Here is a 23,663-nt window from a genome sequence, read left to right on the forward strand (position 1 = left end):
CTACAGTTTCCAATGATGGCCAACGCCGCAGCTCTCGTTGGGAACGCTGGAGTTTATCCCGTGCCAAGAGGGACAAAGTGGCCTCTCAGCCCAACCTCCCTGCCAGCCTGAGAGGGGAAGGTGTTGTTATTGTCAGTCAACCTTACATGCTCAGTGAATCGGGTATGTTTGTGTCATTTGCTGTCAGGGAGGGAGCGCTCCTGATCTGCTCACTTCTATTTTGTTGTATTCAGGGGTGGGCTTCAAAAATTTTAGCAAGGGGTTCTCTGCCCAGTTGCTGGGTGGGCATGGCCATGGTGGGCGTGGCCTAATCGGCCTCCTGCACCACGGCGGTGCAGGGGGGGGGCTTTTTGCCCTTCCTGGGCTCCAGAGGCTTTCTTTGAGCCTCTGGGAGGGCAAAAATGGCCTCCCAAGGCTTCGGAGGCCCTTTGGAGGCCAGAAAAGGGCCCTTCCTGAACTTCCGGTAGACCTGTTTGTCACCCTCCCTGAGCCTCCGAGCACCCTGCTCTTACCTGCATCCAAAATGGGCCGCGTGGGGACTCCTGGGAGGGGTGGGGCAGGATGGGTGGATCCAGCCAGGAGTGGGATTTGGGGGTTCTCTGAACTGCAGATAATCTTAGCTAGAGGTTCTCCCGAACCCCTCTAAACCCCCAGCAGCCCACCCCTGGCTGTATTAGAAAGTTTTCACAGTTGCAGGAAGCCTCACAATACTGAAGGCTCCAGCTTGAGGTATTTTTTCCCCCCATTTCTTTCATCACCTGAAGTTGTACAGCAGGGGTGTTTTTTTTGTTTGTTTGCTTGCAACTGGGACCTGTACATTATTATAACATTATTTTTCACCAGGGGAGAGACGGGGTAGGGACATTAAGATGTCATGTAAGGGAATGGAGCCATTTTTGGTTTCTTTTCTTCCTCCCAACTTTAAGGATTTTTTTTTTATTGTTTCTGTTCTGTTTTGTCTTTTTCTAGCTATTTTAGGTGCATTAAGTTCTCTCCAACAGAGTTCGCCTCTTCAGTTTTTCCCATCAGAAATTGGCAGGAAGCTGCATTGCAATTTTGTATGATTTGCCACTTACGTTTTATGGCTGCACTTCAGGAAGGGGGTCAAGAAAGAGGTTGAGGATTGTAAAATTACCTGCCTTCACTAGAGGGAATCATTCCTATCCCAGTAATAAGGACTAGATTCCTGCCAAGTCCTTTAGTACCGACCAGGTGGTATTTCACAGCCTTTTCCAATGAATACCTTTTATCTGTTTTCCTACCAGATTTCCCTCCTGTTTTCCACATAAAATTAAAGGACCAGGTATTGTTGGAGGGAGAGGCGGTGCAACTTTGCTGCCTCCCTGCCGCCAGCCCTGTCCCTTGCATTCTGTGGATGAAAGGTAAGTTCTGCACCACAAAGAGAGGCACGCATCCTGCATGTGGGCTGTGTTAGGCCAAGGAGCAGTGGTGGGTTGCTCCTGGTTCGGTCCGGTTCTTGCAAACTGGTAGTAACGGAGGCGGGAGGCTCCGCCCACTCACCCGGACGTCATCATGAATGATCTGTGCATGCGCAGAAGTGCGCGCGCTCCTGTTGCGAGCAGGTAGCGGAGGTAAGTAGAACCCACCCCTGCCAAGGAGCTCCCCAGATCCCAAGTCAAGAAAGGGGGAAGCTGATTCATTCTGAGCTGCTTTACAAGGACTATCTCCAGTCTAGTGTTCTCCAAATGTGTGGGAGTACAAAACTCCCATCATCCTCTGCAAACTCAGCCATAGGTTGTGGTGGCTGCAAGCGATAGCAATGCTGGCCGAGCTTAGTAAATATTCAGGGTTGGAATTTCATCACTGAATTAAAATTTAACAGAAAGGGAACACAACTGTAGGGGGTAGGGGAAGCAATTAGAATGTTATGGCACAAGTCTTAAATCCTTGGTCTGAACTGCCATCCCAATGACTGCAAAGAGTTGGAATCCAGAATTAAATTGCATCAAGAACAACAAGCCCTTTCTGTTAAATCCAACTTTCTGGGTGTGTTTACATGAGACGACTAACTCAGCCTCCGTGACCCCTGGTTTTCTCTGTGATGTAGCACACGGCCAGTGGAATGTAAATAGCCTTTGTTATATGGACAACAGTCATCTTCGCCAATGTCTTTCTCTCTTTTATGGTATTTATAATGTCCCTCCCTGTAATTTTGTGTCCCTGTAATAATGTCCCTGTAATTTTATACCCCTCTGTGTGGGTGCATGCACCTATATGTGATTAAACATGTGTGCATATATGGGATTAAAAACAAAGAAAACTAAAGTAACAGATTTTAAAAAGAAAAACCCCATTCTTATAAGGCTTCTAAATCTGTGGGATGGACAGGAGAATCAACTCAATTGACCACTCTTCTGAGTTCACATGATACAAACTAGCTAATTTAACACCAGTAATCCGGGATTGCTTTAGGTTATTTGAGGACTGATCCTGATCTAGAAATGACCATGTGAAGCATGTCCTGTAAAGCTACTTCTGTAGTCACTCAGTGTTAGACCAAATCAGGGGTGAAATCCAAATTTTTTCCCTATCGGTTCTGTGGGCGTGGTTTGGTGGGCAGGGGAAGAATATTGCAAAATCTCCATTCCCACCCCACTCCAGGGGAAGGATACTGCAAAATCCCCAATCCCTCCTCACTTCTGGGGGAAGGATATTGCAAAATCTCCATTCCCACCCCATTCTGGGGCCAGCCAGAGGAGGTATTTGCCAGTTCTCTGAACTACTCAAAATTTCTGCTGCCGGTTCTTCAGAACCTGTTAGAACCTGCTGGATTTCACCCCTGGACCAAATCCACCTGGGAAAGTTGAAAGGCATGGGGAGGGACATGTTTTAGCTTTGTATCAATCTTATATGTTTGGATACATTGCTATCAGATCTGGGAATCAATAGCAATGGAGCATAAATATGAAAATCTGATGAAGAGCAGACTGAATCATGAAAGTCCCTAGTTTGGTTGAATTGACTATTTTCTGTCTTCCACAGATAAACATGCCCTGGTTTCAGAGGGAGTTCTTAATATTGTGGCATGTAAGGATGGCCGTCAGCTACTTACCATTTCCAAAGTCTCCAAGAAGGACGCAGGCCTGTATGAATGTAATGCTACCAATGCCTTGGGCACTGCAACTAGTTCCTGCACCATTGCTGTGGCACGTAAGAATAAACAAAGGTTTTCTTTAAAAATCCCCCCCCCCCCCCGAATCAATATTTATATCTCTGCCGTATATACAGTTGCTGTTTCATGTCGCTCAGTTCATTCTCCTTTTTAAAACCCATTTGGAACAGGTCTTCCTGGGAGACCAGGCACTCCAGAAATCCCTCAAAAGTACAGGAACACAGTCCTGGTGCTGTGGAGGCCAGCAGACACTCAGGCGCCCTGCACATACACACTGGAACGCAAGATAGATGGTACGCACCTATTGGATGTCGCTGCAGAGATTCTCAAGAACAGCTGTTCTCGTCAACAAATACCTGAAGCATTCTTGCATATATTTTTTTTTGAAGAATTCTGTCTCTTTCTAACAAGTCTGTTACTAATTGCTTGCCCCCCTCCTATCTGCTCTGATTTTTCTCTTCTTTTCCAAACTACTGGTAATACAACACAGAGAAGAGAAGATGGGTTTCCTGATCTCCCTTCTCTAGCTCTTTGCGTTCAGTAAAACTCATCTGTTGTGCAACTCTTCCGTGGCTGATATTCACACCATTTTGGGGAAGGGGTGTGGGGAAGCCACAGTGAAAAGAGCAGTGGCGCAAAGTGGTCCTATATTGGAAGGGGTGGTTTTTTTGCATTTGGGGGATGTGGTCCTTTGCAGTTTAAATCGAAGTATTAGTTAACTGCCTGTTACATTGCAGCTTAGGTGTTTCCTGCTTCGGAATGGGAAAAAAACATGTCCATTTTTAGCAACCGTGTTTCTGAAATTTGGTGACAGAAAGAACTCTGGGGTTGTGGATTTTGAGCCACGGTGGTACAGTGGTTAGAGTGCAGTACTGCAGGCTACTTCTGCTGACTGCTGGCTGACTGCAATTTGGCAGTTCAAATCCCACCAGGCTCAAGGTTGACTCAGCTTTCCCTCCTTCCGAGGTGGGTAAAATGCGGACCCAAATTGTTGGGGGCAATATGCTGACTCTGTAAACCGCTTAGAGAGGGCTGTGAAGCAGTATATAAGTCTAAGTGATATTGCCATTGCTATCTCTGATTCAATGGACTAAATCCAAGTATGAAGACCAGATTCTGACCAGTGGCCAAAAACAAAATCCATTTAAATGAAATGCTGGAGGTTTCTGAGACTAGAAACATGTTCTTGTTTGGCACAGCCTTTTCACTTTCATTTGACCACCGATCTATGTACCAGGCTCATATTCGCATCCGATTTGCAAAGGAAATTATATGAGATTGAAAATGATTGAGGTCCTTAAGGTGGCATGAAACATGACACTCAAGACCATTCATGGGATCTACTTTTTAAATATATATATATATATATATATAACTCCTTTTTCTCTCCTTCAGGAGAACATGATTGGAAAACAATTAGCGCAGGCATTGCTGACTGCTACTTCAATGCAACAGATCTTCCTGTTGGAAACACCATCAAGTTCCGTGTTGCCTGTGCCAACAAGGCTGGACAAGGCCCGTACAGCAACCCTTCAGGGAAAGTATTCATTGAGAGTGCAGGTGAGAAGGACAAAAGGCTCATGTTAAATGATGTTAGGTTACATTATTTCTTCGGTGAAATAAAATGCCCAGAACCATTTACAAATATACATAATAAAACAGTCCTTATCCTCCAATTTACAGTCAAAAAGATAACATTTAACAAAAAGGACTGAGAGGGAGGGGGGGAAACATGATGAGTCAGTTATCTGGATGGATGGGAATTTTCCTGTTCTGTATTTGATGGTACTCACATTAAAAATAAGATTCGCAGTGCTTCTATCTTTCTGAAGTGGCAATTTCTCTTCTGTTGTTAACATATCTTTTTATTTATTTGACTTATTTATTAAATTTGCTTGCTGCCTATCTTGCTGCAGGGTGGCAATACCTTTGCTTTCTATTCATGTCTTTAAACTTAATCCTCTCTCCCCCCCACAACGCCCCTTCATGGTGATACAGTTCTTGAGACGTCCTTCTGTGGGTAATTCAGAAAGCAGGAGGCAAAGGAGATACCAGTAGAGGTTGTTTGGTGGTATCTCATCAAGCTTGTTTCTTATAACAGCCAACCCCTTGTTCTATCTTGTATGGCTAGTGCTTGTCATATAATTCCACATTCTGGATTATGCCTTCAACTGACTACAAGTCTGTCACATGGTAGCAAAATGCATCTGTCTTTAATACAGAGAGCATTCCTTCCTTCCTTCACTGTTGGCATTCCTATTTTGGAGAGGAACTCAGCATTCTCACTGACTTTTGGAAGCAAAGTGATCCTAGAATCTTTCACCTTTGGGTTTTTTTTTCCCCTTCCCATTCAGAACCCACAGCTGCCCATTCAGGTCTTCCTGCCAAGAAGACTAGAAGAGCTTCAACCAGATCTACTCAGACACTTCCTGATCAGACTTCCCAGCCAATGATAAAAAGCACAGGTCCTCTGTCGACCCCTGAGCCAGTTTTAGGACAGGTTCCTCCTGGGCCACAAGTGATTCAAGCCACTGAGGAAACATCTATGGATTCCGAGAAAGAAAAGCTCCCAATTACCGCCCTCCTTCCATCTTCCCAGGATTCCTCCTCTTTGGAAGGTCCATCTATGACAAAGGCTCCTTTCCCAGAATCAACATCAAAGCCTTCCAGGACAGCATCTTCCCTCACCACCCATAATGTCTCAACTACCACCAAGGTTTTGCTTGCCCCAACATCATCCCCTGGTTCTTCTGTCTCCAAGTTCTCCCCAGTTCAGCCTGCACTTCCAACTTCCACAGTGGACTCACCAGGGACCATCTCTCCTAAAACCGTGCCATATGTTGTCACCTCTTTTGTCTCCATCCCACCAAGACCACCTATCACAACAGATGATGCCCCTAGCCCCTCAGTCACCCCCACCACAGAAGAAATGCCTTCACACACACGTTTTCTAAGGCGGAACATTTCCTCCAGTAAGGATACTAGTAGTGGAGCCCAGGGCAGTCTTACTTCAAAAGATGAATCCGCATTGCGCCAAGGAGTTCCTCAAAAACCATACACCTTCTTGGATGAGAAAGCGAGGTAAGCTATTCACACCAATAACAAAGCTGCCTTATACTGAATCATACCTTGGGCCATTTAGCCCAGTGTTTCACGTGCAAGTGAGTTGTCCAATAGGCTCATAAGTTGACATTTTTCCTTTCCCTTGGAGCTTTTTGACCAGAGATCCCAGAGACTGAGATTCAGAGGTGGGTTTCAGCAGGTTCTGACCAGTTCTGAAGAACCGGTAGTGGAAATTTTCAGTAGTTCGGAGAACCTGTAAATACCACCTCTGACTGGCCCTGCCCCCATTTATTCTCTGCCTCCCGAGTCCTAGCTGGAGGAAATGGGGATTTTGTAGTAACCTTCCCCTGCCACGCCCACCAAGCCATGCTCACCAAGCCATATCACGCCCACCAAGCCACACCCACAGATCCGGTAGTAAAAATTTGTGAAACCCACCACTGCTGAGATTGAAATCTTTCATGGAGTTATTTCTGCAATATGATGTTTTAGATGGTATGCAGCCTCAAACCACAGTAAATTATAACAGAGGGTTTTGTACCATGGCAAAGTGGGGCTGATTGAGCTGAATAGATCTTGTAGCTCTCAAATCATTGCAATCCTGTGAACTGAACTCCAAAGAAGTTTCCCCTCTGTTGTTTGTTTCATGGATTAGTCAAGGGATAATTTGGTTCATCACATCCCTTAGTAAATGCAGGAATCCAGATTAAAATATCTGTCTTGATTTGTTCAGCTTCTTCTTGAAGAAATCTAGCAAAGGGGAAATCAATCCCTCGATGGGTAAATGGGTTCACTGATGAATTGTTTTACCCATTTTTCTTAATATTCAGTGAGAATTTGCTATTTCATAATTTACCATAATTTCGTACCCTGCACTTTAGGAAGGAAAAACATCTTTCTGCCATCTTTTCAGGTACTTGAAGAGGGATTCTCATACTTTTTAAGAAAAAATATACCCAGTTGCCGCAATAGGAATATTTATAAGACTACAACTCCCAAGCTGTCAGGGAACTTGTGAGTAACCATGTGAAATCTGTTGCTAATCTCTCAAGATCTGTAGGGATTATTGACCTATAGTTCTGTATTACAAACAACAGTTTGCAAGGAGTTCACATCAGGGGTGGGTTCTAAATTTTTTTACTACCGGTTCTGTGGGCGTGGCTTATTTTGTGGGCGTGGTTTGATGGTCATGTGAAAATTATTTAGGATTTAGCAGAGGTACTGGTCTACCAGGCTTTTAACTGCTTGCAGAGCTGTACTGATCTACCCATTTATTTTTTGCAGGCATGGGTCTACCCATTTATTTTTGCAGGCACTGATCTACTCATTTGTTTTCTTTTAACACTGATCAACTGTAGGGCAGCCCTTTGAAGCCCCGTGGCAAGAGTTTAAACAGTTTTTTTCCCTCTAGCCATCAGCTGGGACTCAGGAGGCAGCAATAGATTGGGGGTAGGGCCAAATAAAAGGTAAGAATAATGCGGGGTGGGGGGGGAGCGCAGGGGGGAGTGGGAGGGGGCAGAACCGGTTCGGTGACGTCATATCGTCACTGCTACCGGCTCGGGAGAACTGGGGTGAACCGGGAGGAACCCACCACTGGTTCATATGATAGGCTGCACATTGCACACCCTTTTCTTTAACTAAGCATTTTCAACATTGTTCTTGAGTAGTAAAGCTCAAAACAACCTCAGATGTTTTTTGTAGGAGAGAGACAAATAAAAAAAAGTGATTTGCATTTCCTGTTTCTTGTTTTGTATTATCCTTTATAATGTCCAGAATATTTATCTCCACCTCTTTAATGGGTTCTGTGTGGGATTACACCAGTGGTGAAAGCCAAATTTTTTTACTACTGGTTCTGTGGGCGTGGCTTGGTGGGCGTAGCAGGGGAAGGATATTGCAAAATCTCCATTCCCACCCCACTCCTGGGGGAAGGATATTGCAAAATCTCCATTCCCTCCCCACTCTGGGGCCAGCCAGAGGTGGTATTTGCTGGTTCTCTGAACTACTCAAAATTTCCACTACCGGTTCTCCAGAACCTGTCAGAACCTGCTGAATTTCACCCCTGGATTATACATGTTAGGATATCAAAAAGAAGTGTGATGAACAGAATGCATAATTCACCCTTCTGGTTTCTCTAGCAAGTTGTAATGCCAATTATAAGTAAAGCTAGTCAATACCGATTCACCAAGTTTTTACAAGGAATGGCCCCGGACTCCCGACCGATGGATTTTGCATGTGAAGGTAGCCCTAGCATCCAGCCATGCACTAAATGTATATTACATATTTCTGTATAGAGGCCGTTTTGGAGTGATCCGGGAATGTAAGGAGAATGCCACAGGCAAGCGTTTTATGGCCAAAATTGTACCCTATGAGGCAGAAGGCAAGCAAAATGTCCTGCAGGAGTATGAGATCCTTAAGGGCCTTCACCATGAACGCATCATGACTCTCCACGAAGCTTACATTACTCCTCGCTATCTGGTGCTGATAGCAGAATATTGCACCGGGAAAGAGATCCTCTTCCACCTTGTTGACAGGTTTGTTGGGGGCAAAAGCTGAGAAAGAGACTTCAGATTGTTTGTGTCCAAGACAGGCAAACAGGAACCTGCAGGATTTGGACAGCAAGTAGAGAATTCCATAAGGAAATATTACCAGGCCAAGATTAAAGAGTTTTGAAAGAATATGGTCACAACATGTTGGCTGTTCGCAATAAAACCTTTGCAGCCTGAACCGGATTTAATTAGCAGGGAAATTGATAATGGAGATCATCATTTATTCAAGGCAGGGCAATTAAATAAGATGCTTATACCTCTCAGCCGCTGAATTGCAAGGAACGTTTCTGCTTGATCCAAGCACGTAAAACATAAACTGGTTAAACTGATATTCAAGCAGAAATACTAGCAAGGTCATAATTTGAAAAATGTAAATCTCACCTCCTCAAGGCAGGAAGGAACATTATGTTTATCTTAAAATAGTTATATAATATGATGACGACCAATTATACTGTAATACGATGACCATGATTGAACAACATCATGGTAATGTTGTTGCCACAGATTGGGAATACTCTCAATATACTTCTTCTTCTTTTTCTTTTTTTTATTTGATTTATATGCCGCCCTTCTCCGGAGACTCAGGGCGGCTTACAACTTGAAGGGGTGGATGAAGGCTGGCAAAAAAAAAATCTCCAATGTGCTTATTTAAGGTCTAATTGTTTTCAAATAGGCAGTATGGTATAATTATACTAGGACGTACATCTGGGATTGATTTTTGAATTCCCAACCATCCCGTTAATTTCATTTCTATGCCTGTAGGTTCCGATATTCAGAGGATGATGTGGTGGGGTATATAACACAGATCCTTCAAGGTCTAGAATATCTTCATGGACGACATATCATTCACCTTGACCTGAAGCCTGAGAACATCATTGTTTCCACCACAAACTTAGTAAAAATTATTGACTTTGGTAGTGCCCAGACGTACAATCCAATGGTTTTGCGACAGCTAGGGCGCCGTGTTGGCACTCTAGAATATATGGGTGAGTCTGTATTATATATGTATGTATGTATATATATATGTGTGTATGCAAAATATTAAAATTTTAATTAAAATTTAAAATTTTAATTTTTTGCATATACACACCCGCGAAAACTTAAGAAGACAGATATGTGTGTAGATATATATATGTGTGTGTGTGTGTGTGTGTGTGTGTGTGTGTGTGTGTGTGTGTGAGAGATATATATATATATATATATCAGTGGTGAAATCTAAAATTTGTTACTACCGGTTCTGTGGGCGTGGCTTGGTGGTGGTGGGGTAATGTGACTAGGTGGGCGTGGCCAATTTTTTTTTTTTAAAACTTTTAAAACCATTTTTTCTACAACCTCTTCAGCGAAGAGGTTGTAAAAAAATGCTTTCAAAAGGCTCTGACGATCCCAGCTGAGTTGCCTGATCGGCAGAGGCTTTTTAAAAAAACCTCTGCCGATCAGGCAACTCAGCTTGGATCGTCAGAGGCATTTAAAAGAAAAAAAGGGTTTTTTTCTTTTAAAAGCCTTTGACGATCCCAGCTGAGCCGCACGCTCATCAGAGGCTTTTTTTTTACTTTTAAAAGCATTTTTTGGCCGAAGAGGTTTGTGGAAAAGGCATGATGTGAACTAAGCCTTTGAGATACCTAGGTTGATCTAGAAATGCAGGTCCCGTAATGGAATGGAGTTGCAAACAATCAGATTGCTAAGGAGACTGAAAGCAGAGCAGGAAGGAAAGAACTACAAAAGTTAGCTGCAGAGCCTTTGGTGAGACCCTAACTCTAAGTTGGTCCCATCTTGCCCAGGGCGGAGGTAAAAATGCTATTCTTCTGCATGGTTGACATTGAGAAATAGAGGAATGACTTTGCTGGTGCTGCCAACCAAACACCCTCCTGCTAAGGTTTTAGATATCTTCCCGGAGGTAAAAACCTCAAGGCATGGAAAAACATAATTCATACATGCAACATTCCTGTTTGAATTATTATTTATTTATTTATTTAATGTATATGCTGCTCAACTCACTGTCACGTGACTCTGGGTGGCTTGCAACATATGACATTGAATAACCAAGAGCCAGTATGGTGTAATGGTTAAGTGCTGGACTAGGAGTAGGGAGATCCAGGTTCAAGTCCACTTTCAGCCATAGAGGCTCACTGGATGACTTTGAGCAGTTGTTGTCTCTCTCTCTCTCACCCCAACTACTACAAAGGTTTGCTCCTTGTAAAAAAAATCGGGAGGCGGGAACGCTACACACACCAGCTGGAGCTCCTATACCAGTGATGGCTAACCTTTTTGCCATTGCGTGCCAAAAGCGGGGGGAGTGGGGGGGGTCACGCATGCGCGTGCCCACACCCATAATTATATGCACCCCATGCATGTACGCACAACCCCCCCGTGCTCACCTCGCTTTTGGTACGTGATGGCCTGGTGGGCCCAGTAGGCCCATTTTTTGGTCTCCCCAGGCTCCAGAGCATCTCTAGGAGCCTGGGGAGGGCGAAAACGGCCTTCCCCATCCCCCCGGAGGCATTCTGGAGGGCAGAAACAGCCCATTTGCCAACTTCCGGTCAGCAAAGTTGGCAAACGGGCCATTTCCGCCCTCCGGAGGGCCTCCGGGGTGGTGGGGAAGGCCGCTTTTGCCCTCCCCAGGCTCCTAGAGAAGCTCTGGAGCCTGGGGAGACCAAAAAACAGGCCTTCCCCACCATCCCAAGGCCCTCCGGAGGCAGGAAACAGCCTGTTTCCCTACTTCTGGTGGGCCCAGAAGGCCCGAAAATCAGGTGGCCGGAGCTGAGCTCGTGTGCCCACCGATATGGCTCCACGTGCCACTTATGACAAGTGTGCCATAGGTTCGCCATCATGGTCCTATACAAAAGGCAGGATATAAATCTAAAAAAATAAATAATCAGTAGAATGATTACTCCTTTGAAGATTGACTGAATAACTGGGCAAACAGACTGTATCAGCCTTTGTGTGATCATATTTTACTAGGTTTATAGTCCGTATTTCTTTTTACTCTGTCTCTGATGGGTTTGACCAAATATGTTTGCTCTTCCTCTCTCTCAATTCATAATCATGGATTGGCTTTAAGATTTCTTATCCAGGAGATTAATATCTTCCCTCCTGTTGCATTAAGGCAACATGGCAATAGTAAGCTTTTTTGTCTGGCACATTTTTAGCCCGTCTCTCTCTTCGTATTCGTAGCTCCAGCTGCAAAGCTGTTTATTACACACAGCTTTGTTTGCCACTTGAGGTGTACTAGGGAAGCACTGAGATGTGACCCAATTAAGCTGATGGGTTTATTCGGTATATTAAATGAAAGACCTTCTGGGCACAATATGGAATTTGGCACCGCATGTCATCTACAAAGAAGAAAGAAGTGGTTCTTTCTTTTTCTGTGCAGCTCCAGAAATGGTGAAGGGGGATCCTACTGGCTCAGCAGCTGACATCTGGGGCATCGGAGTCCTCACGTATATTATGTAAGTATGGCTGAGATGAGTGATGGCAGGGAATTGAGTGTGTCAAGTAGAATTAAAGATCTTTCTCTGATTAATTCCCTGCAATTGGTGCAGGGAATTATATATATATCCAATTGGTGCCTATAGTCCTGTTTCCTTGATATCCTGCTGACCTGGCCAATAACATGCTCTGTAAAATTTTAAAGGCACAACCTTCTTATGTAGAAACCTCAAATAACCATGCTCACAAAGCGGTACCTCACTGGGGAATGTTAGTTCCGTAGACCAGTGGTCCCCAACCCCCGGTCCGCGGACCAGTGCCGGGCCGTGGAGTACCTGGCACCGGGCCGCGCAGCGGCCGGGGGACATAAACGCTGCAGCGCAAAGGCTCCTGGGCCGTGCGCAAAAGCTCCTGGGCCGTGCGCAATGGGCCGTGCGCAAAAGCTCCTGGGCCGTGCCCCCACCCCTGCGCGCGCTCAGCGGGCCGCGGCGATAAAAAGGTTGGGGACCACTGCCGTAGACAAGCAGATCATTCATGTTGCCCATTCCTTCCATTCTCAATTGCTCCCATCAGGCTCAGTGGTCGCTCACCGTTCTTTGAAGCAGATACTTTGGAGATAGAGAGCAGGATCCTCGCAGGGCGTTATGATGCCTTCAAGCTCTACCCTAATGTCTCCCAGAGTGCTGCACTTTTCATCCGCAAGGTCCTCTCTGCTCATCCGTGGTGAGTGAAACGGTGGGGAGAGAAAACGACAGAAACCGAGAGCAGCATAGATTTTGTCAGCATAGTTGAGCAGCATCTGAAGCGTATCTTGACTGCAAACTCCTTATAGCATCATCATAGTATTAAGTGTGAAGATTATAAATGCACTCGAAGCTTTAGGATATTTATAGGGCTTTGCTTGAGGAAGCAAGAGGATTGCAAGAGGAAGCAAATGCTTGTTTGTTTGTTTGTTTGTTTGTTTGTTTGTTTGGCAGCTAACAATGAATTAAGATCACAAAAACAGTAAAGAATCCAATGTATTTTTTTTAAAAGAAAGAAACTATAGCAACAACTAATCTATCAGGTCCCAGAGGTCCAGCTAAATCCTTCCATCTTACAAATCAATAGCAAAGAGACAAGCAGCAGGCAAACCAATCGACAGTGTTCCCAGTCCAAACGCTTAAGAGGAAACCTGATCTTTAGCACCTTATAAAAACCCACAAGGGTCAGGGACATCCATGGCAAACATTGGAACAGTCATCCGATGTGATCAATAGCATCATTCTAAATATCCTTTCCTGAAAATAAAATCCATCATATATATGTATCACCAGTACTTTTGTGGAATGGGGGTGATACGGTTTTTAGAGGAGCAAGATGCTGAAATTGCATTAGCTGTGCCTTATTTCTGTGATAAATTCTGGCTGTATCCTGTTTGGGTTCCATATCAGAATGCATAATTTATGCAGATCAGGTATCAAGTACAGGCTGAGATGTCTCCAGGTAAGGCTGAGAAAAGTTCTGGTTTGAAATGCTGGAGAGCTCCAGCAACACAGTAAACACAGGTAGTCCTCAACTTACCACCGTAATTGAGCCCGACATTTCTGTTGCTAAGCAGAACATTTCTTAAGTGAATTTGACCCATTTTACAACCTTTCTTGCCACCGTTGTTAAGTGAAACACAAAAGAGGTTAAGTTAATCTTAACAGTGGTTTAGTGAATCTGGTTTCCCCATTGACTTTCCTTGTGAGATAGGTAACAAAAGGTGACCCCACTGTCATAAATATTGAGTCAGTTGCCAAACATCTGAATTTTGATCATGTGGCCATGGGGATGCTGTAACCGTCGTAAGTGTGAAAAACAGTCATAAGTCAGTTTTTTTTCAGTGCCATTGTAACTTTGAACGGTCACTAAATGAACTGTTGTAAGTAGAGGACCACCTGTAATACAGAACTAGACAAAGAGCCAAGAGTCTGCATTGGTGGCATCCTGTGCATTTTACATTCCACCTGACTTTTTTTTTTTTTTTAATTTGATTTATATGCCGCCCTTCTCCGGAGACTCAGGGCGGCTTACAATGCGTTAAGCAATAGCCTTCATACTTTTGTATATTTATACAAAGTCAGCTTATTGCCCCCACAATCTGGGTCCTCAATTTACCTACCTTAGAAAGGATGGAAGGCTGAGTCAACCTTGAGCCTGGGGAGATTCGAACTAGCAGTAATTGCAGGCAGCTGAATGATAATAACAGGCTATTAGTCTGCTGCGCCACCAGGCTCTTTCACTCTGGGGTTTTATTTCCACCCTGAATATAACAAGGGCTCTGGAAAGCTCCTTAAAATAATCTTATCTCTTGCAGGAGCCGTCCAACTCTCAAGGATTGCTTTGCCAATCCATGGCTCCAGGATGCCTATCTCATGAAGTTACGGCGTCAGACCCTCACTTTCACCACGAGTCGCCTGAAAGAGTTCTTGGTGGAGCACCAGCGTCGGCGCAATGAAGTGGCTACCAAGCACAAGGTCTTATTGCGCTCCTACCATGGCGCTAGCAGCCAAGTGCCCTAGCCGCCTGCCCTGCCGGAGGAGCCACAAAACATTCCAGCAGGGGGCGTAATGGGCCCAGTACCTGTCCTCCCGGCCAAGGTGGGACCGGTTGATATACCTCATGGATGAAAAAGAGTCATCGGCGCTGGCTGCTGATCTTCCCCTTCTCCCACAATCCTCACAGCGGGGCAAGCCGGTTTAGAGGGAATGAAACAGTGCCTGGTGACAAGACTTGTGACTGTGGGGTTGGGTTGGGTTGGGTTCACAAAGGGGTGATGTGCTCTGGGAAATCTGAGAGGGGCTTTGAAGAGGCAAAAGCCGGGACCTCTCCTTGTCAGAAGAAAGTTCCTTGGAAGATTCAGATGTGCCTAATGGATGGCTGGTGCACCCTGGTGCATAGCCCTGAGGAGTGGCCCGTTGTTTTGTTTTACAGAGTAACCTGAACTGGGAAAAAGAAAAAAGATGGATCAGCCCTACTAGATTAGGTTTGTGTGAAGGCACAACAGGAAGGGAAAACTGTGCCCACCACCTGTGTAACTGATGCACGATGCAGTTGTGGAATAGTTTGTTGTCATCATCGTGGTTGTTTGGGTTTCCCAAGGCAGGAAATAGGGAAGGAAGGGCATGTATTACCTCTACATCTGTTAGATGTAGATGTAAACTTTTAATTTGTGTTTCTGCACGGAGCAGGGTTGGATTGAAGGGCTTCAATGGCCTCTTCCAACTTTATGGTTTTTGGATTTTACAACAACCCAATGTAAGCTGGCTGGGGAATTCTGGGAGTTGAAATCCACACATCTTAAAGTCACCAAAGTTGAGAAATGCTGGTGTTAGACGCCCATTAGAAGACCTTTCATCTTCAAACTTTCACAATCTCGCCATAATCTCTCCTTGCATTTTGCACATGCTTTTCTGAAAGTATAATCCTTTTTCCCCCCCTTCAGAACTCATGCAGGAGACACTTTGTCTTCCTGCCCACTTTCATGAATCAAGTATATACTTTCTACACAGCATCCACCTCCTCAAAGTATTTATATTTACACAAGACTCTTTCCTTAACTCTCTTTTGCCAAAGTATGTCTTGGGCCCTGGAGAACACCTGGTCAAACAGGCAGAGAGCTTCCACTTTTATGCAGCTTTTTCTTTTGCAGTCGGCTTTCTCAGGATGTACAAAATTGTGTGTCAGTTTTATTGCTGAGGAAGGAAACGGAGTGGCCTCTGTGCTCATCCCAGCCCTTTATTTGTTAGCCTTGCTGTGGTGATGGTGGCTGACTGTATCTCTGCGGTGGTAGAAACTCACTAATGAAGCCACTCACATAGTCAGGAGAATATTTCTACCTGTCTCCCTTCCCAAGAGGGAATGAAGATGCAGGCCGTTCCTTTTCTACCCTGCCTGGCCTGTATAGTATCCATAGCAATCAACCTTTCAGGTCCTGCTGAAAAGGATGGAAGCCATTTTGAACACTAGAATCTACAGGTTCTACGATCTCTGGTGTATTGGGGTATATTGGGGTAGAGAGGTAGATTTGGTAGGATAGTGGAAATCAGACGTTGACAGTTGAGTGGAAGAGAAAATTGAACCCATAAATGCAACTATCCTGTCTTGCCTTGGGTATGTAAATCCATGCCTCTGATTTCCCCCAAGTTCATTTCTCACCCTGTCCAATGTATTTTAAATGTGGAGACGATGCACGTTTTCCCTCTTGCACAGGAAAAGCAAAAACAACAAGCCTCTTCCAGATGGATGGTTTATCACAAATCAATCACAGTTCTTCTGCTGCAACTATAAATGGAACCACACATGACTTTCCACATTTATTATGGATATTGCAGTCTTCCTGTAAACTCATCTCACTATTTTCTATGTCTATCCAAAGCTACGGCATAAATGCTGTAGACGGAAAGAAAAAAAAATTATATTCACCCGAGCAATCATGAGGGTGGGGGTATCCTAGTAACCTTTTTTTTTTTTAATTAAAAGAAATTGTTTATTAATGCTAAGTGCTTCTTACATGTCAAAAAAGTTTGGAAAGGTTTTTCTTTTTAAAATTAGTATTCTAGTGGCATTTTAAACATTTTTAAAAGATGTAATTGAAAAAGCATTTTGGCACTAATTTTTAAAAAATTAAGGTTTACAAATGGATGCGTACCACACAGTTTATATTAAAAGTACGCTGAGATGTAAAGGGTACAGTTTTTCCAATACCCTATTACACAAAGTGGAACTAGGCCTCTTTTTAAAAAAGACACGTATACATTTTCATATTGTGCTAGTCTTTTTCCTGAAAGAAAAGTGGACACAATAATGGGAAAACATGAAAAAGTTACAAATGTTTGAATTCCTTCCCAAAGGGTGAGTGAAAAGGGGGAAATCTGCAATAAATGCCTTGTGTGGAAGCAGATCACCGGTAAAAATAAAGGCAGAGAATAATTTCAATGGCTTGATGTGATTCATGGAGAAAATGGAACTTATAAAAGAAAGGTATACATTTTGCATTTTAGTAAAAAGATTGAGGTGGTTAATCTAGGTTCTATTAATTCTATTCTATTAAAGACAACTATGAATGCCAATCGAGACCCCTCGGGATGTGTTTGGATTTATCTAAAAATATGAGTGGAGTTGCTGAGTGGAGCAGTGGCCTAGAGGTGAAGATACTCACCTTCCCCTTGGAAGATTCAATCCTAGGCAGTGGCAGATGTTTCTCTCCTAGGGCACCAAGAAAAAAATATCTGCTGTGAATGCGAACCCCAGTTTAGGCATCAGGAAGGGCATCCAGCCAGTAAACACTCAGTGCTATTCAGTTGTCCTGACCCCACCCAGAATAAAGGCATTAAAGGGTCATAAAAAGAAAAAAAACGAGCAGAGTTGCCTTGGAACTATTTTTGGTCTGATATGCATTGTTTCCCCTTTAGGTACAAATTTAGGGGAAAAAAATGCATCACATTTTCTCAGAATGCATCATCAAAAAATTGACCAAGGGGCTATATAGTATTAAATGGGCCTCGTGGCTCAGCAGACTAAAAGCATTGTGATTAACACCAGCTGTCTGCAATTACTGTAAGTTCGAATCTCACCAGGCTCACCAGGCTCAAGGTTGACTCAGCCTTCCATCTTTTCTAAGGTAGGTTAAATGAGGACCCAGTTTGTGGGGGCAATAAGCTGACTTTGTATAAATATACAAAAGTATGAAGGCTATTGCTTAACGCATTGTAAGCTGCCCTGAGTCTCCGGAGAAGGGCAGCATATAAATCAAATTAAAAAAATAAAAATAAATAAATAAACTTTAAATCCATAAATACAAGTGGTACTTTAAGTGCATAAAAAATGCACACACAAATTCACACTGTGTCCTATGGGGAGGAAGGAAGCAAAACAAGTTTTCATGTCTGCAGTGTGGAAGTGAGGAGGCTGGGTTCAACCCACAGGATGAACCTTTCCGAAAAGGTGGAGGCAGAACTTGGATGGTCCAATGCTGGACTTACAAAGAGAACCAAAATTGGCGTCTTTGACCTGTTATGAAAAACTTCAACTGATCCTTGAGAATCTTGTTCACCACCATAAGTAGAAGGTGCTGGCGGTGGTAGTACATATGTGTGAGTGTGGATGAAGAGTGGGTGGCAGGGGTAATGGTATGTGTGCAGGGGATAAAGGCGGCCTATAATTCCCCATTTGTTCTTAACCTCTCATTAAATTTAGATTAATTTACTATCTCTAAACATGGTTTTACACACTTTCTAATGGTCTGGTTTTCAAATTCTCTATTGCCAATGTGAAAGTACCAATAATCCCCATGTCATAGCTTGTTGAACATACTTGTTCCTCACTGCATTGTTTTAGTCCTCACCCTTCTCCTTCCCCTGAACTTGCTGAACATCATCCACATGCAAAAGGATCTCACATAAGAGGATGATGTAGTTATACAATTGCAAGGTATGGCCTAGTCCTCATGGTATCTATCCTTCTTCCATGATTCTGAGTAGACAAACTCAGAATCCCTGGGCGCACACATTTATCCACCAGTCTGAAATTTTCAAACAAAGGATACATGGATATTTCCAAAGACATTATGTAAGAAATGGTTTGCTATCAGTGCGGGAGAGAGTGAAAGAAAAACGTTATCTGAATATACCAATGTGGCTTTCTACAATAGAAGCGGTGACATACCCAAATATTGTAAATATGGGGAATATTGTTAGATATAAGGACATCTTGACAGATCGGGGAGAACTGAAACAAAAACAAGAACTAGAAAGTCAAGGGATTGACATAGACTGGTATACAAGACTGCAAATGCAATCAAGATATGAAGCAGATCGTAGACAATATGGTTTTAACTTGGGGAAATCAGAACTGGATGAGGTATGGCCTAGTCCTCATGGTATCCTTCTTCCATGATTCTGAGTAGACAAACGACTTCAGGCTCTCTGGGCACACACATTTATCCACCAGTCTGAAATTTTCAGAAGTTCTGGTTTAAATTAAATCGGGTTGAAGGAACACAATGATTCTTGCCTTTGAGCTCAGGCATAAGTAAGGGGTTCTTTAGCCTCACCTTTGCAGAATAGATGGAAACAACACAGTTGGCAATTTGTTTGTTACACATTTCAATAATTAACCAATTTTGTATGAGGTTCTTCCTATGGGAGGAATCATGGAGACCAGGGGTGGGTTCTACTTATCTTTACTACCGGTTTGGAATGGGATCGTGTGCGCACTGAGCTTCTGCGCATGCACAGATTGCCTATGATGACATCTGGGGCAGTGGGCGGAGGCTCTTACGAACCGGTCCAAACCGGGGGCAACCCACCACTGATGGAGATCTTATCCCATCTGGCTCATATGGAAGAAGAGCTTTTGAAATTAGGTTCTGTGGCGGGACCAAACAGGTAAATAAGGAACAGAATTGGACCACATACTCACTACTTTATGCAACTTGGTCTGGTAAAGTATTGTCTAACAGACTCCTTCATTTGTCCGATCAGCACAAAACTAGTTAAAAAATCAGTCATTAGCTATAATACAAGTCAGATCTAGAGTAATCCAAGAACTGGTTTTAAAAGGTACTATAGTGAAACAAATAGTCTTTGCATTTTTAATTTCTCATAGACTCTGGATGAATAAGTAAGAAACTACACTGCTCTGCTAGCACAGAGTCCTGAATCATCTTCCTAGTACACATTTTTCTAATCTTCATCTGGCAAGAATTCCTACTTTTCCTCAAGATGCCACTTGAAATCCAGAGGAAACCTGTGGAGGCTGAAAATATAGGACTAATTAATTTGAGTATTGTTGTCATGTAGGAGCAGCCTGTCCCACACAATAATGTTTTGCTCGGGGGTTAGTTTCTGAGTGGATCCCAAACTGTCATTCTGTCAGCATTCCAAATTAGGCTTTCTTCCAGCGCTGACATAACAAGATGAACTTTTACCTAGTTTTGTATGTTACAGATAGTGTTTCCTGGGAGACGAGGATGGGGGCTACATTCCTGTGAAAAGAACGTGCCGGGATGTAGAGATGGATCTGTATGATGGCCAATGGGACATTGGGGTTGGAGAGCGGAAGAGGAGGGGGTTGGAAGGAGGGGCCAGTTTGGCTGCAATTTGAATCAGAAATGTCGGATATTGCTACTCTAAAAATAAAAATGATTCATTAGACAGCTTGCGCTTGAGAATGAAGTTTATTCAAGATAGCACCGAAACCTGACACATTCCACATACTATGGGCTCTTCTTTACAGTACTCATGCTGGTCCCTTGCTTCAGATATGCAACTAGAAAGAGAAAAAGTATTTCATGGGCTAGCATTCACATAGTCTTTTCTTCTACGGGTAAATCCCATAAAGTCTAAGAAACCAATATTTGTCAGGCCCAAGCCCACAGACAGCACAGCAAAATCCAGTTCTTTATTTGTTTACACTTAACGAACAGAGTCTTGCCAAACTCAAGCTATAATCCTCTAACCTACCAGATATATGCTGAGATTCTAAGGGTGGCTAACCTGAACCCATTCAACTTCCCCTCCCCATTCAGCTCTGAACTGTGAAGTCTCTTAATTCAGGCTGTTCTTTGAGGGAATATACGGCCTCTTCTCTGGGGAAAATTCTGGCCTGCCAAGATTTGCCTCCACTGGTTCTCCAGTGAAACATTCCATCACAGTATTAAAGATTTCACACTTAGCATGTGGGAGTTTTCAAGGTTGATCTTTACAGTACTCCAGATAGACCTGGGCCTTAAATTCCCATTTAAAATCCTGGAAAGATTCTATTATTAGTTAGTGTAGGCAATGAGCTTATTGTCTTTGGTTATTTACACGAAAGGAGAAGAGTATGGAATTCCCAATTTTAGCCATATGCCCTTGACCTGGTCCTATCTCCCTCTCAGGCCATCATTTCCTTAACATTATCCTGTTGCTTTCTGTACCACAAAACAAAGCAGCAAAGCAGATGAGGACAAAGAAGGCAGGGCAATGTATTATTACTCTAGGAACTCTCTTTATTACTATCTTAAGAATTGCTAATGAGGAGAGTTCAGTACTAACCTGATGACTCAAAACTCTAACTCATTATGACACCCATGCCCACTCTCCAGTGGTGGGATTCAAGTAATTTAACAACCAGTTCTCTGCCCTAATGATTTCTTCCAACAATCAGTTTGCCAAACTGCTCAGAAAGTTAACAACCGGTTCTCCTGAAGTGCTGCGAACTGGCTGAATCCCACCACTGCCACTCTCCTACTCACACGAGTAAGTCAGAGGTAGCCTTCCATGTCCTTGAAGCTGTATCTGCAAGGAGAGATGGAATGAGGCTCAGATGCCATTCTGGAAATCTGGTACACTCAACACTTCTCAAACACCTTTAAAACATTTGAACTATTGTACGTCCTTTATGTATACTTTTCAACCAACTAACATACTGAAAAATATCAGAGAAGCTAGCTAGCTATACTGAAACTGCAAATTAGTGAAAAAGTATTCTTAAACAAGTCAAAGTATTTTATCTTTTTAATTAAACCCCCCCCCCCCGGAATTAATTTTTTAAAAATGGCCTCATAGCTGATACAGTAGTTATTTCAGAAGAACTACTTCATTCATCTGTTGTAGCAAAGACTGGGCTTGCATAACAAGCTTATGTGAATCAGTTGATCAAGTGGTTGAGATTGCACGCAACATGCTCAACTTGGTTAGCCTTCCGTTTTTCTTTTGGTTTTTTTTCTGCTTTTGTAACTTGGGTGAACTCAACTTGTATGATTATACTGTGGTTCAACATACTGTGAAACTCCCACCCCCACAATGGTTAATTCAGTAATCATATTAAGCATGTTGCAAGAACTTCAGCAGAGTGTTTTAACATCTTAAAAGCCAATACATTTATAATGACCTTGGATTTCTTGGATTATATAATACCTTTCTATGGTGGACTGACAATGGAGTATTCTCTTAACTGTGATGGTAGTAAGATGGGAGAGGGCTGGAAATGTGTAGATAAGTCAGTAGACTCACTGCTCAGGAACATCTCATCCTAAAATATCCAGGAAGGAAGGAAGGAAGGAAGGAAGGAAGGAAGGAAGGGAGGGAGGGAGGGAGGGAGGGAGGGAGGAAGGAAGGAAGGAAGGAAGGAAGGAAGGATCAATGAAAATACACATACCCTAACCACAAAATAGTTTTATCAATAAAGTTATGTCAGGTTAAATGTCTAACCCATTCATATCACATCCCCCCATAGTCCTGCAAGGGTTAACACAACCACATATCCCATCACTCCACCTTACCTCTGACTCCTCCCCCTGGGTATAAGAGGTCCCACCACGAGGCCATCCAGTAGTTCCAGATGTGTATCTGCAAGAGAAGGACAAAAGGTCAGTTACTATTAGAGGAATGGGCCTAGGAACAATCCAGGCCTGCAATAAAAGAATTCCTTGAAGACATTACTCTGTCTCGTGAATTATTGGGTTAGATCCATCATTATATCAAGTTAGTTAGATAAATAAATAAATATAGTTTCATAATTAACTTATCTTTCAAAAGGCACCTTTGGTGTCTGTTTTTCGATACTTCACTTGATGGTAAAATAGATAGTTTTTAAATATGTTGGCTGCATGTTACACAATAAAATTAGTAATCAAGCTGGTTTTTTAAAAAACAATAGTGGATGCATTTGCACAGAAGGCTAAGCTTGCTTAGTTTTACCTTTGGCTAAATTTTTTTAATTGGATGTGCAGACTCAGCACTTTTCATTTGTTTTTGGTTTTTTTTATGTGAATGTCACACAGCTTTATATCTCTACTCCAGGCCCCTTGAATGATGCTGTGGATATCCTATCCCAGTGTCTGGTGGTTGTTTAGGTCTAAATAGGGCAAAACAGGCTCCAATCCTAGCATGACTGAGTAGCTGTGGGTATTTGGACCCTCTGGAGACAAGGTTCTTCCATCTCTAAGTCTGGTTGGGGTAGCACTACTTGTGTATACAGCTCTAATATACAATCTGGGGGTCCTCCTATTCTCATAGCTCCTACACAAAGCATAGGTGGCAGCTGTGGCTAGGAGAGCCTTTGCACAGCTTCAGGTGGTACACCAGTTGCACCCATTCCTGGACCAGGAAACCTTCTTCATCATCACCCATGCCCTTGTAACCACCTGCTTAGATCACTGCAACATGCTTTACATGGAGTTGCCTTCGAAGAGTATTTGAAAACTTCAGCTGGTACAGAGTGTGACTTCACATGTAGTAAATGGTGCCAGATTTATTTATTTATTTATTTATTTATTTATTTATTTATTTATTTATTTATTTATTTTATTTTATTTTATTTTATTTTATTTTATTTTATTTTATTTTATTTTATTTTATTTAATTATTTAATTATTTAATTATTTATTTAATTTGTATACTGCCCTTCTCCAACAGGACTCAGGGCAGTGAACAGCCACGGTAAAACACAACATATAAAATTTAAAAGCAGTTTAAAAGACATTA

The 23,663-nt window shown here is 43.0% G+C and overlaps 1 protein-coding gene across 1 annotated transcript in view; it reads left to right on the forward strand.

Moving 5' to 3' along the window:
- Positions 1-17,869, forward strand: part of SPEG (striated muscle enriched protein kinase) — a 133,558-nt gene extending 115,689 nt beyond the window's left edge. Inside the window, exons 31-41 of the mRNA XM_070956733.1 lie at positions 7-162; positions 1,266-1,382; positions 3,004-3,171; positions 3,304-3,426; positions 4,529-4,693; positions 5,488-6,214; positions 8,488-8,727; positions 9,505-9,728; positions 12,113-12,188; positions 12,742-12,891; positions 14,510-17,869. Of these exons, the coding sequence (XP_070812834.1) occupies positions 7-162; positions 1,266-1,382; positions 3,004-3,171; positions 3,304-3,426; positions 4,529-4,693; positions 5,488-6,214; positions 8,488-8,727; positions 9,505-9,728; positions 12,113-12,188; positions 12,742-12,891; positions 14,510-14,714 (2,351 nt within the window). The 3' untranslated portion in view covers positions 14,715-17,869. The remainder of the gene's footprint in view (positions 1-6; positions 163-1,265; positions 1,383-3,003; positions 3,172-3,303; positions 3,427-4,528; positions 4,694-5,487; positions 6,215-8,487; positions 8,728-9,504; positions 9,729-12,112; positions 12,189-12,741; positions 12,892-14,509) is intronic.
- Positions 17,870-23,663: the final 5,794 nt, after the last annotated feature.

Source organism: Pituophis catenifer, unplaced genomic scaffold, assembly GCF_029215685.1.
Source record: "Pituophis catenifer annectens isolate HBS135680 unplaced genomic scaffold, rPitCat1.0.hap2 SCAF_1, whole genome shotgun sequence".
NCBI classification, from domain to species: domain Eukaryota; kingdom Metazoa; phylum Chordata; class Lepidosauria; order Squamata; family Colubridae; genus Pituophis; species Pituophis catenifer.